General features: G+C 41.1%; 1 protein-coding gene across 1 annotated transcript in view; it reads right to left on the reverse strand.

The window, feature by feature from the left end:
- The window catches only part of ACO1 (aconitase 1), a 59,951-nt gene that overhangs the window by 3,642 nt on the left and 40,896 nt on the right, over nt 1–15,413 (reverse strand). Inside the window, exons 12-19 of the mRNA XM_077147978.1 lie at nt 14,640–14,775; nt 13,379–13,463; nt 12,400–12,556; nt 11,742–11,866; nt 10,274–10,378; nt 9,458–9,600; nt 7,731–7,878; nt 3,428–3,550 (exon numbers count right to left, since the gene is read on the reverse strand). Of these exons, the coding sequence (XP_077004093.1) occupies nt 3,428–3,550; nt 7,731–7,878; nt 9,458–9,600; nt 10,274–10,378; nt 11,742–11,866; nt 12,400–12,556; nt 13,379–13,463; nt 14,640–14,775 (1,022 nt within the window). The remainder of the gene's footprint in view (nt 1–3,427; nt 3,551–7,730; nt 7,879–9,457; nt 9,601–10,273; nt 10,379–11,741; nt 11,867–12,399; nt 12,557–13,378; nt 13,464–14,639; nt 14,776–15,413) is intronic.

Consider the following 15,413-nt stretch of genomic DNA (forward strand, 5'->3'; position numbering starts at 1 on the left):
CTCCAGGCACTGGAATTGTGGCCAGGCTCTCTGTGAATGCCAGTCCACAGAACCTACCACCTCTGAGCACTGGGGTGCCTATACTATCCCTGAACTACAGGGCTCAAGGCCCACCACCTCCAAGCACAGAGGTGAATCTGCCCTTTCCACATGCAAGTGGGCCTACTCTAGTGGCTTGAAGAAATCAATCCAGACCTCTGCTTCCATGGTTTTGCCCCTGAAGTCATTCTTCCTTCAATTCATTCCTTCTCTTTCTTAAGCTGGCAAAAGTTCTGCTGTATTTTGCAAATATTTTGCAAAACTCCTTGTTGGTTCTGTGTATAGTTCAAGGGGGTCAAAATCATCAGCTAAAAAAAACTTTCTATAGATAACTTCCTGGATAACTGCATTTCCAATCTTGACTTCCACTGAAATGGCTGACTGGATTCCCACTCAGCTGGACCCTCATTAGCAAAGGACTGTTAGTAAACCAGGGACCCATTTCCCAGAAACTCAGGGAGGTCCCGGTGAGGGCTGCTTCTGACACTAGTCTCAGAGCACACTATCTGGACTGGGTATAAATTTTCAAAATCATCAATTTCTAGTTCCTTTGTGCTGAAGAGTTAAATCTGCAGTTTATCCCTTTCCTCATGCATTTTACTATAAGCTGCAAGCAGAAATCAGCCTGTACCTTCTACAGTTAACTTGGAAATCTCCTCGGCCAAATATCCAAGCATGCAACTTTCAAGCCACTATCCATTCTCTATTACAAAGTCATTTTCCCATTTTTAGGTATCTGGAATAGCAACTTGGAATAGTTTCGTTTCCTGGTTGCTAAAACAAATATGACACAGTGAGTTTGGCTTAAACAATGGGAATTTACTGGCTCGTGATTTTGAGGCTAGAAGTCTAAAATTGAGGCGTAACCAAGGCAATGCTTTCTTGAGCACCAAGGCTGGTGTTCTGGGCCTGGCGGCTGGAGATTCTTGGTCCTTGGCTTTTTCGTCATATGGAAATTCACATGGTGGTGTCTCCTCCTGTTTTTCTGGATTCAGTTGACTTCTAGCTTTTGGCTGTTCCCTGTGGCTTCTATCTCCATGTCCAATTTCCTTTGCTTATGAGGACTTCAGCCCTATTGGATTAATTCCCACCCTCATTCAATTTGAGTATGTATTAACTTATAACAGCTTAACGGACCTTCAGGGTTCACACCCTCAGGAAGAGGGGCTGGAGTGAACGTGCATTTTGTGAGGGACGTGATTCAATCCCAATATCCTCAGTCTGATCTGACAGTTCCCCACCCCACTGCTTGTTGCCTGGGTCTCATTTGTCGGCCTCCAGTTCCCTTCTTAAATTCCTTTTCCTCTTCCATAATTTCTCTTCTTCTCAGCAGTTTCCAGAAAAAGCAGGCCTCTGATAAATTACTAACTACTCAGAGAAAATCTCTTCTGTTACAGAGCAAAAGGACCGATTCAAAAACAACAGGCATGCAACAGAGGCTCAGTGACAGAATTCTCGCCTGCCATGCCAGAGACCTGGGTTCAATTCCCAGTGCCTGCCCATGCAAAAAAAATAAAACAAAACAAAAAACACAACAGGCATCGGTGGTTCAGTGGCAGAATGCTCACCTGCCACGCAGGAGACCTAAGTTCAATTCCCAGACCATGCACCAACCCCTCACCCCAAACCAAAAAAAACAAAAACAAAAACCAGGTGTGATATTCCTAAGACATTTTCTGAAGCCTTGACGTCTGCCTGCCAGAGAGCCAGCCATATTTTCATTGTACTTTAGATATCAAACTTATTCAGTATTTCTTAAGTATAATTTATTTGCTTAAGCCATAAATGATTTAAATTGACATTAGCTAAACCATTTCCACCATACCCCGAGGATTAAAGCTAGAATTAGCTTTAATTCTAAAGCAGAATTAAGAGGATTCATCTCTGCTTTCAGGGCAAGCAGATGCTTAAGAAAGTAAAAGCTCTCTGTTCCTTGAGTGGTCTTTCCCACGGTGGCACCTGAAGGTCAAACCCTAAAATGGCTGAAGATGCCAACACAACAAGCAAACTCACCACCCTCCCCCTGTCTACATGGGACATGACTCCCAGGGTGTGGACCTTCCTGGCAACGTGGGACAGAAATCCTAGTATAAGCTGGGACTCAGCATCAACAGACTGAGAAAAACCCCAGAATGAGCTGAGACTCAGCATCAAGGGATTGAGAAAACCTTCTCGACCAAAAGGGGGAAGAGTGAAATGAGACAAAGTGTCAATGGCTGAGATTTTCCAAACAGAGTCGAGAGGTTATTCTCACGCAATAAATAGATATCACCTTGTTATTCAAGATGTAATGGAGAGGTTGGAGGGAACTCTCTGAAAATGTAGAGCTGTGTTCCAGTAGCCATGTTTCTTGAAGATGATTGTATAATGATGTAGCATTCACAATGTGATTGTGTGACTGTGAAAACCTTGTGTCTGATGCTCCTTTTATCTACTTTGTCAACAGACGGGTAGAATATATGGAATAAAAATAAATAATAAGGGGAACAAGTGTTAAAATAAATTTAGTTTGAAATGCTAGTGATCAATGAAAGGGAGGGGTAAGGGGTATGGTATGTATAATTTTTTTTTTCTGTCTTCATTTTATTTCTTTTTCTGAATAGATGCAAATGTTCCAAGAAATGATCACGATGATGAATATGCAACTATGTGATGATATTGTGAATTACTGATTATATATGTAGAACGGAATGATCAAAATAAGAATGTTTGTGTTTATTCGGTGTTTTTTTGGTATTTAAAAAAATAAAATTAAATAAAAAAAAAAAAAGGAAAACAAAACAAAACAAACAAACAAAAAATGGCTGAAGATTACAGAGAGCGCTTCTTTTTCTCATTGCTTAGAGTTTATAAGTAGATTTTCACAGGCAGTGAAAAACAATTGTAAAAACTGCACTTTCCTAGCTTATCTAAGAGACTTGGAATCCAATGCTATCAAAGTAACTCCTAAAGAAGGCCAGCCTCCTCATTTTTGCCCCGCTCCAAACCTGTCAGACATACAGTAGCAATAGTCCTTACAGTTCATCTGAGACAGTGGCCTTTGGATCACATATACATTTCTGGATATAATTTCCAGAAGTTCACAGACTCTCCTCCATCAAAGTTCCTTTACAGACAGGCCCCGCACCCACCCCAACCATGATTCCTAGGACAAGAATGTCTGCCCTAAGGGACCCACTTCAACTCTAGATTACCTTTCACCAAATGAAATAAATTCAGATCCCTCAAGAAGTAAATGAATAAATTTTACATGCTTTCTTGAGTTTGTTCTTCCAAGATAGGAAAAAAAAAAGCAAAGCAAGAGAATTTGTTCCTGGGAACCCTCTCAGCTTCCCTGCATGTTCAAAGGGGCAGGAGCCTGCTAGAGATATCTCCACTTCATACTCACCAGCAGGAAAGGGCCCTTGGCTGCCCAGTCACGGGAGCTGCCCGAGCCATACTCTTTACCAGCCAGGATGATCAGGGGAAGGCCTGCCTGCTGGTACCGCTCAGCAGCATCGAACACATCGAGCTGAGGAAGAGAAGAAGGAAGGTTTTACAGACATAGCAAAGGCACAGAGTGTGGTGCAGGCCCCGGCAAGAGCTGGTGAGTAGGGCAGGTTCAGAAGGGTCTCCAGATGGCCAAGTCAACATGAGGCCAATGGAAAACTCAACCAAGCCGTTACCTGGTTTACAAATTCCCAATTACCGTGATAACTGAATTTTGCTATCTTGACTGAAACACTAAAGTGCTGCTCTGGTATTATATAAACATTCAAATCCTAGGGCATGAGGAGAAAAAGGAAACTAGAACTGAATTCTTTCTTCTCCAATGACCTAGTTACGTTAAAACTTAAAAAAAAAAAGGTAGAACATATTCAGAAATCATACAAAATGTAAACTTTTCTTGTATTAGTCACCCATCTACACAGAGGTGAGGAAAAGATGAACTAATATTTTAATATATAAGAAACATCTTACATAAATAGATTCATTACTTCTCACTGGGACACTGAATATTCTGCTGAGCTGAGACTTCAAAAAGACATCTGATATTATCACTAGTGATTGAGTAATGAAACAATTATTTTTCTCGGCTATGTAACTGAGGAAACAAAAATCCCTCAAAAGACAGTGTTTCATTTGAAAGGAGCCCAAGAAAGGTATTTATCCAGACTCTCAAGTAGGCATCCACGGATTAGTATTTTGGTAGACTGATGGAGTCTGTGGCTAATGTCTTGTGGCATTACTTAAATCTGAGTAGGATCTGTAATGTTTCCATTGGGACAGAACTTATGAATACAGAAACAGTAAAATCCACCTTTTGCCAACCAACATTTTGGTCCTTTCAAAGACCAGAAAGAAACAACCTACCTGATATTTGCAGGTATTTGTTACTGCATTTGAGTATTAAGAATGTGAGAGTGTTCTAAAAAGTGCTTTCAAATCAACTGCAAAGCTGATAATCTCATGGCAAAGTAGTTTATTTACCTAAAACCACAGGGACCAAGCAGGTCTGGAATTCTGGTTTCCCTTCTTTTTTATTTCATGAGCCATGTGGAGGTAACTAAACAGCTTCTAAAGTGATAGCTCCTTAGACTCACCCTCTCTTCTAAAAAAGATGACATGTATCTTCTATTGTCTCAATATCACCAAGTATCATGTTTATATTGCTAGTTCTTGATTTCTCCAGTTTTACTATTTACCGATTTCCTACTCTGATGAGGATTTAGCCTGCTCAATCACACCCTGCCCCTTCCAGACCCCTCCCCTCCTTAGATGGAGTTACCTCATATTATAGGTACATCAATATTTGGGGTTTACATGATTATGTAAATGCTCTCAACAGCTGAGCCACACAATGTACTATGATTTCCTTTCTTGACAATTTTTAAAGCTTCTCCTGTAATCTCTACATAGTAATTAATTCCCAAATGCCCTACCTAAAGTACATATCTTCTCTCAAAACATTCAAACATATCAGTTGATCCATCATTTTAAAATCTTTTTCCCTGGGGACATCCCTCAGTCCTATTCCAGCGGAGAGTAACTGCTCTCTAGGCTTGGAAAAGAGAATTTGTTTCTGGGCAGCCAAGGGCCCTTTCCTGCTGGTGAGTATGTAATTGCTGTTACAGAGGAATCTTCCTTCACCAACATCCTGTGCGTTCCCTGTCATTTTGCTACCTGGATCCCACATCTTATCCTTTTTAAATTTACCCCCCTTTTAGAGGGAACACATTCACAAGGCAGTTTCTTGAGAGAGTGAATGGGGGCTATTTTTTAAGCATTTAAGCATGTAAATGTATCATCACTTTACTTCCATTTGACTGGTAGTATGATGGATGGGCACAGAATTTAAGGGTGCAAATCAACTTCCTCGTCTAACTATCCAGCATTGCTGTCAGAAACTTGGTGCACTTCTGATCCAGTTTTTGTATGTGTGCTTTTTATTTCTTGCCAAACTCTTCTTGCGGAAGCTATTCTTTATCCCTGTGGTTCTTGACTTCCTGATTTGACATGAAGTGGGCCTTTCCTAGTCATCTGGCTGGGTCCTCCGTGGGCCTTTTCCACCTGGAGTCTCAGATGCTTCAGTCTGGGAAATTTTTCTTGTGTGATTTTGATAATCTTGTGTAATTCTGTAATCTCTGATCATTCCCTCTCCTCTATTTCTCTGTTCTCTATCAGATATTGGGCCTCTCAAGTTCAGTCTGAAACTTTCTTACATTTTCTGTCTAATTTCTTTATCTTTGCCTTTCTGTTCTACCTTTTGGGAGATTTTCTTAGCTAATCAACCATTTCTTTGAAAAAATTTGAGGGGAGCATTTTTTAAAAATTTATTTAAAGAGTTCTTTCTTGTCCTCTGAATGTTATTTTATAGCTACAGAAAACCATCTCATTTATTTGAGGAGACAAAAAATTTTTTCCTGAAAATTTTATCGACGTTGTCTGTTTTCTTCCTTTTTTTTAATCCCTCTGTTCTTTGTCCAGGTGTCTCTCCAGATTCCTTTGGTTCTAATCTCAGTTTATCTTAGGTGCAGCTTCAGAGAGTTATATGACCTTTCTGTGATTCCGGTTCTCAATTTAAAACGTGGACAATTATGGTACATATTTCTAAAGGTTGTTATGAGGACTAAACAAGGTATATATGCAAAGAGTTTAGAACAGTACTTGGAATATATTAAGTCCTACATAAATATCAGCTAATATTATTTAAAAATAAGTTGGGCATGTTTTGAAATTTATTGCTTTTTTTGTATATATTTTTTTTCACAAAAAAGAAAAAAAAAATCAATTGTGATGATAAAAAAATATTCCTTCTAGCCTTTTATATGCTGGAGCAGCTAAAAGGAAAAATTTGAGATGATGGTATGGTAGCCCATGACAAACTCTGGGATCTGTCCTGTAACTACGTGTTGAAGAGTGCTCTGAAACTTACTGCTTTTTTCTTTCTCTGCTTTGTATATATTTTATACTACACAATAAAAAAAGTTAAAAAATTAAATTAAATTGCTGGGGTTATTTAGCAGTAGCTTAATCAGTTTCCAAGCAGTTTCACAGGATTTGCTGGGAAGGGAACTGAAGTTGAGGACTTACTATATGTGCCAGAGACTGTGTTAGAGTTTACACGTTGTTCTTTTTTTTTTGCATGGGCAGGCATTGGGAAACGAACCCAGGTCTCCGGCATGGCAGACGAGAACTCTGCCTACTGAGCCACTGTGGCCTGCCCTGTTTCACTTCATTTTGAGCCTCAGAGTCTTATGGGGCAGGTATTACTTCTACTTCACAGGTAAATGAGACTTGGAGAAGGAATAACTTGCCAAAGACTCCACAGCTGGTCAAGAGTGGGAACTTGAACCCAGGTCTGACTGACCCCACATGTAGGCTTTCCCCACCTCCCACATGCTTCCCATCTGTAAATAAACAATTCCTGCTGGAATATATAACTACAAATGACCAATTAAGACCCAGACAAGGCCCCAAGGACCTCTCCACAACCTCTTTACCTAGTGGATAGAGTGAATTAAATTAAATGCTAACCGAGTCATACAACAGTATTTCTTCATTAATATCCTCTATTTAGCCCAGAATCTGTCCCCTTCTCCCCACTAGTACTCCGAGCTAATGACGTTTCATTCAGAAGTTTTTTGGGCTCACCTCCCAGGAAATCAGAAGAGGATTAGTTTATCCATGATACAAATTGCTAATTAGGAAGAAGGGAGGGTTTTTGTTTTTTTTAAGGATTGAACAAATATTGAGTGAATGAATACATGAGTAAAATAAAAGGCCTAAAAACACCTCTAACATGACAAGGTGTTCCATGGAGCCAAGCACTGCAAACTCCTGACAAAGACTAGCAAACTTATCTTTGGATAAGGGATGCTCCTCCTATCTCCCCAATTCTTAGGCTTGATTAAAACTTACTGTAGCTCCCTTCTCCATTTTAGCCAGCAGGATCCCAGCTTCGGGCCTCCTTTTTGCAGTGGCTCTATTAAGAGGGGAGGTTTTGCAGTTTCGAGGGCATTGCCATCGATGCTAAACTCAACACATATGGACAGCTGTCAGGAGGGACTATAGGAAACCAGAGGTTTAGTTCACAGTATAGGGCTGTGAAGAAAAATTAAGAACAAAACGAAGGTAACCATGTAAACATCCAACCACCCAGAGCCTGGCAAATGCTGGTTTCTGGAAACAGCAGAAGAAACAATACTCACAATTTCTCCAGAAGGCAGGTGTATAGTCTGTGGTGCCTGCTTCTTCAAAAATTTATTTAACAAGCGAATGTTGGCAAATGTCCCCCGTGCCATGATGGCATCGTTACCTCTGCGGGAGCCGTAGGAGTTGAAATCTCGTGGAGTTAGGCTAATTATACGAAGCGAGAGGGGGCTAGTTTAGTGAACTGAGTGAAGATTAAAGTTTACACCAAGAAAGGGAAAATACAATCATAAACCTAGCTTATTTCTCTAACTCTACTAAGCATTGTACTTCAAGGCAGAAAAAGCTGTTCCCATAGTTTCAACTGAGGGCAGGGCGGGAGTTGAGGAGAGGGGTGGTGAAGCGTGGAAATCAATACCTCCTGAGGTCAATTTACAATCTTAAAAACCTGGGCAGAAAAATCAGGAGGATTCTAACAGGAGTATTTTACTTATTCATTTAGGTAGCCCATAAAAATTCATATAAGATAAGCTACAACAAATTTAAAATAAGTGAGAAAATGGAAGGAAAAAGAATAAGCAGGGTAGACAAGTCAGATGGTGCCAAGAGTTGGGAAAAACACAGATAACATCCTACAAACCAGGCAGAGGGAGGTTCAAATTTGTCCCTGAACTAACCAGAAATCAATGCAGAGAAAAGAAGACACTCCACTGGCAACATACTTTACAATTCTCAGAAGATTAAAAAACAAAGCAGTGTACAGACAAGCAGCACAGCTGTCCTGGTCTTGAAGCCAGAAAGAAATTTTGCAGATGGACCTAATGAAAGGAAACCTTGTGATATTAGAACAACCTCTTATAAAGAACACGGTGACCAGATCACTGAGCTGTAGAATGCTAGGGGGTGGGTGTGAGTGCCAATAAGATCTAATTTGTGAATTGAGAGATTCTATAAACAGGCTTTAGGAGCAGATGTGTGTATCTACAAATCCCTGAAATTGTATCCAATACACTGTGGGAATGTGTGTTTTTCTGGGAAGGAAGTTAAACTTGCTTTCATTCAATTCCCTTAAGAGACCCCGTCTCAAAAGAAGTCAAGAATCACCAATCTGAAGTTGAAGTATTTGGATTCTATTCCTCAATTTTGTATTGGGATTGTCTAGACACTAATTATCTGGGTTCCTTCCCGGAAGAGGCTGATTCAGAAGGTGGGAATGGGAACCAGGAATTTTTATGTCCCCAGATGACTTTCATATAAAGTCAAACCTCAACTAATATTGGCATATTAGGTAAAAGTAGATAATATTGATATAATACCTACTAATATCAGTATATGCCAGAAGGATCAATGCACTGTTGCATAAACTGCACAGTCTCCAAAAAGTCCTCCATAAACATTAGGGGACATGGCAATGAAGTTCAGTTTATATCCCTGCCATGTGCTTGAAGAACGACCAGGCTATAGCACAGGTTAAGAGAAGAGCCTGCTATTTTAACAATTAGCCAAGTTGGGGACAGAGATGGCAGCTGAGCCTAATAAGTGCACTTGCTCAAAAAGAAGGTCATCTTTCTTCCTTCCTCTCCTCTTGCTGGGTTTCATGTGCTGATGGACTCTCCAGGGAAGGTAGTAAGCAGCAAACAGAAAGAGCAACTTCCAAGCCCCACGGTTCAGTATAAAACCAGAGTGTGATTCCAAAGAGATGCATATGTGAAAAGAGGAACACAGGTCTAATTTACTCCATTTTTGTCTCTTACTCTTTGTTCCCCCTCCCCCCACTCACACTCACCCTTTGTTAGTTAAGTAGCGAGCAGCTGGGCTGTTTCTTGCAATATTTCCAGCTGGAGAGATGTGGTCAGTTGTTACTGAATCTCCCAAATTTAAGAGCACATAAGCATCCACTATAGATTGAGGAGGCTGAAGATCCAAAGTCTAGAAAGGAATACAAGTCAGTGTTTGCCCAAGTTTTTTCAAACCAGCCACCAGTGAGCCTCAACAGCAGTGGTTCTGTTGAGAACCCAAACTAAATGACAGCGCTTCACATAAGCACAGAAAATTCTAGTCTTCTGGGTTTTATCAGGGATGCTTAGAATACAAAGGTGAATGTACTCAAAGCATTCATAACTCATCCTTGAAAGGAGGGAAAAGTATTGGCATTATCCCCTTAAAAGCAATAGGGTTGCAGCTGCAAATAAGTCTTTCTTCCTATCTGCAGAACTCCTCAGATGCTGAGGACAACCAGATTCCTGGCTTCAACTCCCATCCCCATCCCAAAGAACGTGTTTTTATGTGTATAAGATTCAAATACGGCATGCCCTGGGGATGCTTCCCTGGAACAGTCCCTCAGACTTTACTGAGCCTATGTTTAGTGCATCTACACTGCCACGCAGAATCCTTGGACAGAGAGATTTTTGGCTTTCTACAAATGTCCTAGCCTCCTAAAACTACCCTCAGCAGCATCTGACGTGGCTTGCAAGGGGTTTTAATGAAATGAGTGGTCAGAGCAAGAGCATGGTCAAAGCAAGAGTATGGGTAATAAAGCAAATTTTTATTAGGGAAGAAACCTTTTGAAGAACCCATTTTATTAAAAAATATGGAGCCATACCAGGTTTTCAAAAAATGGTGGTGATTTAATATATGTAGATTTGGGATTCCAGTAATACAGTTTATCTGATGGGGCTGCTAAGGCATTCCAGCTTTCATTCACAGTCTTAAAAAAAGAAAAAAAAGAAAAGAAAAAAAGTCAGACCTAGTCACATTCCATTCTAGGAAAAATTTAACATGTAAACACAAAACATACATTCAGCCCGAAAGTAAATAAAAACATTTCTTATTCTACATGGTCAAACAAAAGAGTTCCTTTACAGTATGCTAATGCCATATCAGGTAACTTTAAACTGCACAGGTCCTGTGGTAGGCAGCTTCTAAAACCTCCCCAAGGAGCCCATGCCCTGGTTGTCACGCCCTAGGGGATCTCTTCCTGACTGTGGGCTGAGCCACGGGGCTCCTCTCTTGATCTCTCCCTCCCTTATTGTGGCAGATGCCAGCTACCGTGTTGTGAGCTGTCCTGTGCAGAGGTCCATGTGGCAAGGCAGGAGGGGAGGTGTCTACTAACAGCCAGCGAGGAGCTTTATCCTGCCAGCACACGAGTGAGCTCAGAGTGGATCCTCCCACAGCTGAGCCTGCATACGAGACCGCTGCCCTGGGTGGCACCAAGTTTGGAGTCCTGTGACGGCAGAGACATCCAACTAGGCTGCACCTGGATTCCTGAACCAGAAACTGTGAGATAATATATATATATGTTGTTTTAACTCACTAAGTCTTAGGATAATTTGTTGTGTGGCAATAGGCAATAAACATATATTCTGATAAATAACTTATGAAATAATAATCTCGGTTGTATCAAAGGGGAAGTTTTTTACTCTCTGGACATTTTGGGAAGTGGACGTCCAGGTCGCTCAGATACCGAATAGGAAATGATAGCTGCCATGCACTAAAATTGGCTTGAATTCTCTTCACGGGTCCATTAACTCTGTCTTTGGAGAAAAGCGTTTAACTCAGTGCCTGCCAGCCTCCCTGATTTCCCAATGAGTAGCCTGAGGGAGGGCTCAGAGCTTGAACGTGATCCCCGTTTTACCCTGCTCCCCAGAAAACGCTGTCTTCTCACTTCAAGCCACCGGCTAAGGCCAGAATAATATATTCTGAGAAATGCAGCCAAACCACTGACTTAATCTCAGTAACAGAAGAACGACACCAGGCTCCTCAACCACAATGACACACTATCTCAAGGCATCTGAGAAAAGGGTGGAGTTACAGAAAAGCTAGTGGAGGCTTTTCTCTTGAGGATGCCGTCTACCTTTGTCCATATCTCGGGACACGAGGGAACGTGGGGTTTATAAAAATGTGAGAGGCAGGAGAACAATGACTGAGAACCACTTCTCAGGTTGTGTGAAGAAAGAGATGTTACTTTCTATAGTTGACACTCCTGTTAGCCTTAAGGTGTACAGACAGGATGCAAAGGAGCAGCTTTCCCTTAGGTAATTGGGGGGCGGGGTGGGCAGTAGGGGCCTCACCTCTATTTTCTGATAGACCTCTTTAAACATCCCAGGGATGACATACTTATGCTCCACTGCCTGGATTTCATCTCGAGTTGGCCAGATGTCTTTCAGAAATACCTGTTGTCCCTTTGCATTTACCCCTGAGGGGGGAGAAATGGTTATTAGTGAGAAAATTTTCACGATTTTCATTATTATCTACCTCTAAGTTATGATTTCTTAAAAGTAAATTTAAGGGGCATTGTTTCCACATTATCCAATCTGCTTAGAACAGATTCAGGAGGTTGACGCTATCAAGAAAACTAGAGAAAAGGAGACAAAACATCATTTTCCCCTGAATTTTGAGAAGCTGAAATATCTGGAATGTATACCTACAGAGCATATTTTAAAACGTTATCAATCATTAACATAGAAGCTGGAAAGAGGAACACAGGAGAAGAAGCCAGAATACCACGAACTTCTGGTATTTATTTCCCTTTTGTCATTCCTTGCCCTTCAGTAAATTCTTCTTTGACTATTTCAGTTGGGTCTTAGCTGTGTATTGGGAATAAAGAAAAGATTCTCCTTTCTTATCTTGGAGGGTCCATCCTTTATTTTTTATTAAGGAAAAGGAAATAAGCAACTTTCTTTCAGTTAATGTTTTGGCTTTCACTGGGGAAAAAAAATCAAATCTTACCCAATGGCTCTTTCTCAAAGTCGATCCTGATGGTCCCAGCAATCGCATATGCTATTACTAAGGGAGGAGAGGCTAAATAGTTGGCCCGTGTGTTGGGGTGGACGCGACCTTCAAAATTCCTGTTCCCAGACAGAATCCCAACGGCTACAAGGTCCCCCTGTATGTGACAAAAGAAAAATCAGGTTACACAGAGAAGACTGTGTAGGCTTCTCATCTCAGACCATTGGCAAAAGCCTTTACATCACAGCATGGTGTTCTTTAAGCTGCCGTTTCATCTGGTCCTCTTCTACTGCAGGGGAGAAGAGTACACAGGGCATCTTGCAGCAGATGCTCTGGGCTGAAAGAAGCAAACAGACATGTCCAGTGGCTTCTGCTCTCAAGAAAACAAGAGGTTACGTGTCAGAGGAAATATCTGGATTTTGCTGCCAGGGTTCTAAGAATAGACGGTTAAGACTAAAGGTTGGAAGTTAAAGGAAGCCACAAGGACCTGCATGGATTCTATAATTAATGCACAGCAAACCAAATAATATTTCTAAAGACTACAAATTTTGCGGGACCAAAACGAAGCCGATGCAATTTGGTTTAGATTCATTTGTATGGAGACTTGTCTGACTTTGAACAAATTTTAAGTTACCAGGAGAACCAACAGTTCTGGAACCCTCTGTAGTAAAAAAACAGCATTTATTGAGCATTTGTGTACCAGCACTGCACTGTGTTTTATGTCCATTATTGTTTTATTCTCACAACTTTAAGAGACAGGTACTATTACCATTTCCATTTAACAGATGTGGAAACTGAGACACAAAGAGGTTAATTTGGCCAAGGTTATAAAGCTGGTAAGTTTAACCTGACTCTAAGGACCACACTCTTCAACATACTCCCTGCTTTCCTGGACCTTCTTGAAACTACCAGCATTTTTGTGACCTATTGTATGAAAAGCAACAACAGCTCCGAAGACCCACACGCTCCGCTGTAATACCTGTGTAATGGCTTCCACCACAGGCTCTGGTATGGGCCCACTGTTGCCAATGCAGGTCATGCAGCCGTAGCCTACAACATCAAACCTAGACACCAAAAGGGAAGCACAAGAAGGAGAACCAAGGTTCAGTGAGCGACCCCTGCTGATAATATATATATAAATATATCAATATCATTATTTGCACTAGTTTGAAACTGTTATGTATTCCAGAAAAGCCATGTTCTTTATCCTAATCTAATCCTGTGGGGGCAGACCTACTGTAGGATGTAAACCTTTGATTAGATTGCTTTCATAGAGATTGACTCACTCAATTTTGGGCATGACTTTTGACCACATAATAGTATCTATGGAGAAGGTGTGGCCTTTTGATTCGATGGAGATGTGACTTTGCCCACTAAAGGTGGGTCTCGATTAGTTTACTGGAGTCCTTGAAAAAGGGTAACATTTTGGAATCAGAAGCTGGAAGCAATGGAACTGGGAACCAGGGCCTCAAATGGCAGCCATAGGTCTTCCCCGTGGCAGACATCGGTCTGTTTTGAATCAAGGTATCCTTCACCGGTTGCCTTAGTTTGGACATTTTTATGGCCTTAGAACTGTAAACATGTAATTTAATAAATCCTCTTTATAAAAGCCAATCCATTTCTGATATACTGCATTCTGGCAGCTTTAGCAAACTAAAACATTATTCTTGAGTGATATAGAACTTTTAAAAGTTGACATCAGACATACCACTTAATGTCTCGCATTTACTATTTTATGAAGCACCTGATTAAAATCAGCATCAACCAAATTATGAATAATGGGGAAAACGGTTAAACTGTATTTAGGCAACAAATAACTAACCTCAAGGAATGTGCATGTTTTTAGCCATGGTAAATACCTATTTTCACACAGAAGGGCAGACTCTCAGTTGAAGGCCACTGCTAGCCCTAGGGATTCCTTTGTGCAAATGAGAAAAAGGCACCCCCTCCTCCACGAGTCTGTGCACACAAGAACAAGGCTTGGTATGCAGAGCACAGGCCCGATTTCAGCTCCCCCCAACCCCTCCACCCGCGCAGCTTTGTGTGATGAACAGCCAGCACTACTATACAGGAGGGCCTGCTTAGTTGGTATTTAAGGGCTTAAGGTGATTTGCCATCTGGTAAAAGACTATGCAATTAGATGTTATCAGACAAGCATAAGTCTGATAAGGTGCTATAGCAAGATACATGTGGAATAAAATACAACAAAGCAATGGTGTAAAAGAAAAACACCCCCTCACCCAAGCTGAGACAGATAAGGCATGACTCCACTTTCTCTTAGATAGTAGGTGACTACACCACTTCCAGGGGACAGGCTCGTTTTGATGTATGGCTTCACGTTCAGGCCAGCAGCCACAGCTTTCTTTGCTAACAATCCTGTGAAATGGTAAACACAAATAAGACGGTGGGTTGCCACTTGCTCTGGGTGCCGGGGACAGTTCAGGAAAGAGACTGACTTTTCAGTCTGTTTTTCCTGCCACTGCCAGACAAAGCCCCCTTATGCTGGTGCCTTCTGCTAGTTCTGCTGCCTAACAGAAATCAAAAGCTTCCTGGCCCAAAATCATTTTTCTGTATACAGTAAACTCAAAATTGGTTATGGAAATAAGGAAGGAAATTTCCTTTCTTTTTTAAGAGGTAAATCACTTAGGAATATATTACAGAATGAGATTTTAATTTTGGGAGGGAAAATGATCTTTCTAATTATGTCTTGTTTTTTTTGGGGGGGGGGTGCATGGTCCGGGAATCGAAGCCAGGTCTCCCGCGTACCAGGTGAGCATTCTACCACTGAACCACCTGTGCACCCTCTACTTATATTTTATTTGGATGAAAATCATAACTGGAAGGGCCCTTTCAGTTAGCAGTTGTGTACTAGTTGGCGAGGAATACAGACAACGTAGAAGTAAAAATATAGCACACAGATAATTCTCTAAGGAGAAGATCAAGTGCTCCTGGGCCACTGGGCTTTCAGCAAATACAAAAACCGTTACTGGAACACTGAGTGTTCTGTCTTAGAA

Source organism: Tamandua tetradactyla, chromosome 2, assembly GCF_023851605.1.
Source record: "Tamandua tetradactyla isolate mTamTet1 chromosome 2, mTamTet1.pri, whole genome shotgun sequence".
Lineage (NCBI taxonomy): Eukaryota > Metazoa > Chordata > Mammalia > Pilosa > Myrmecophagidae > Tamandua > Tamandua tetradactyla.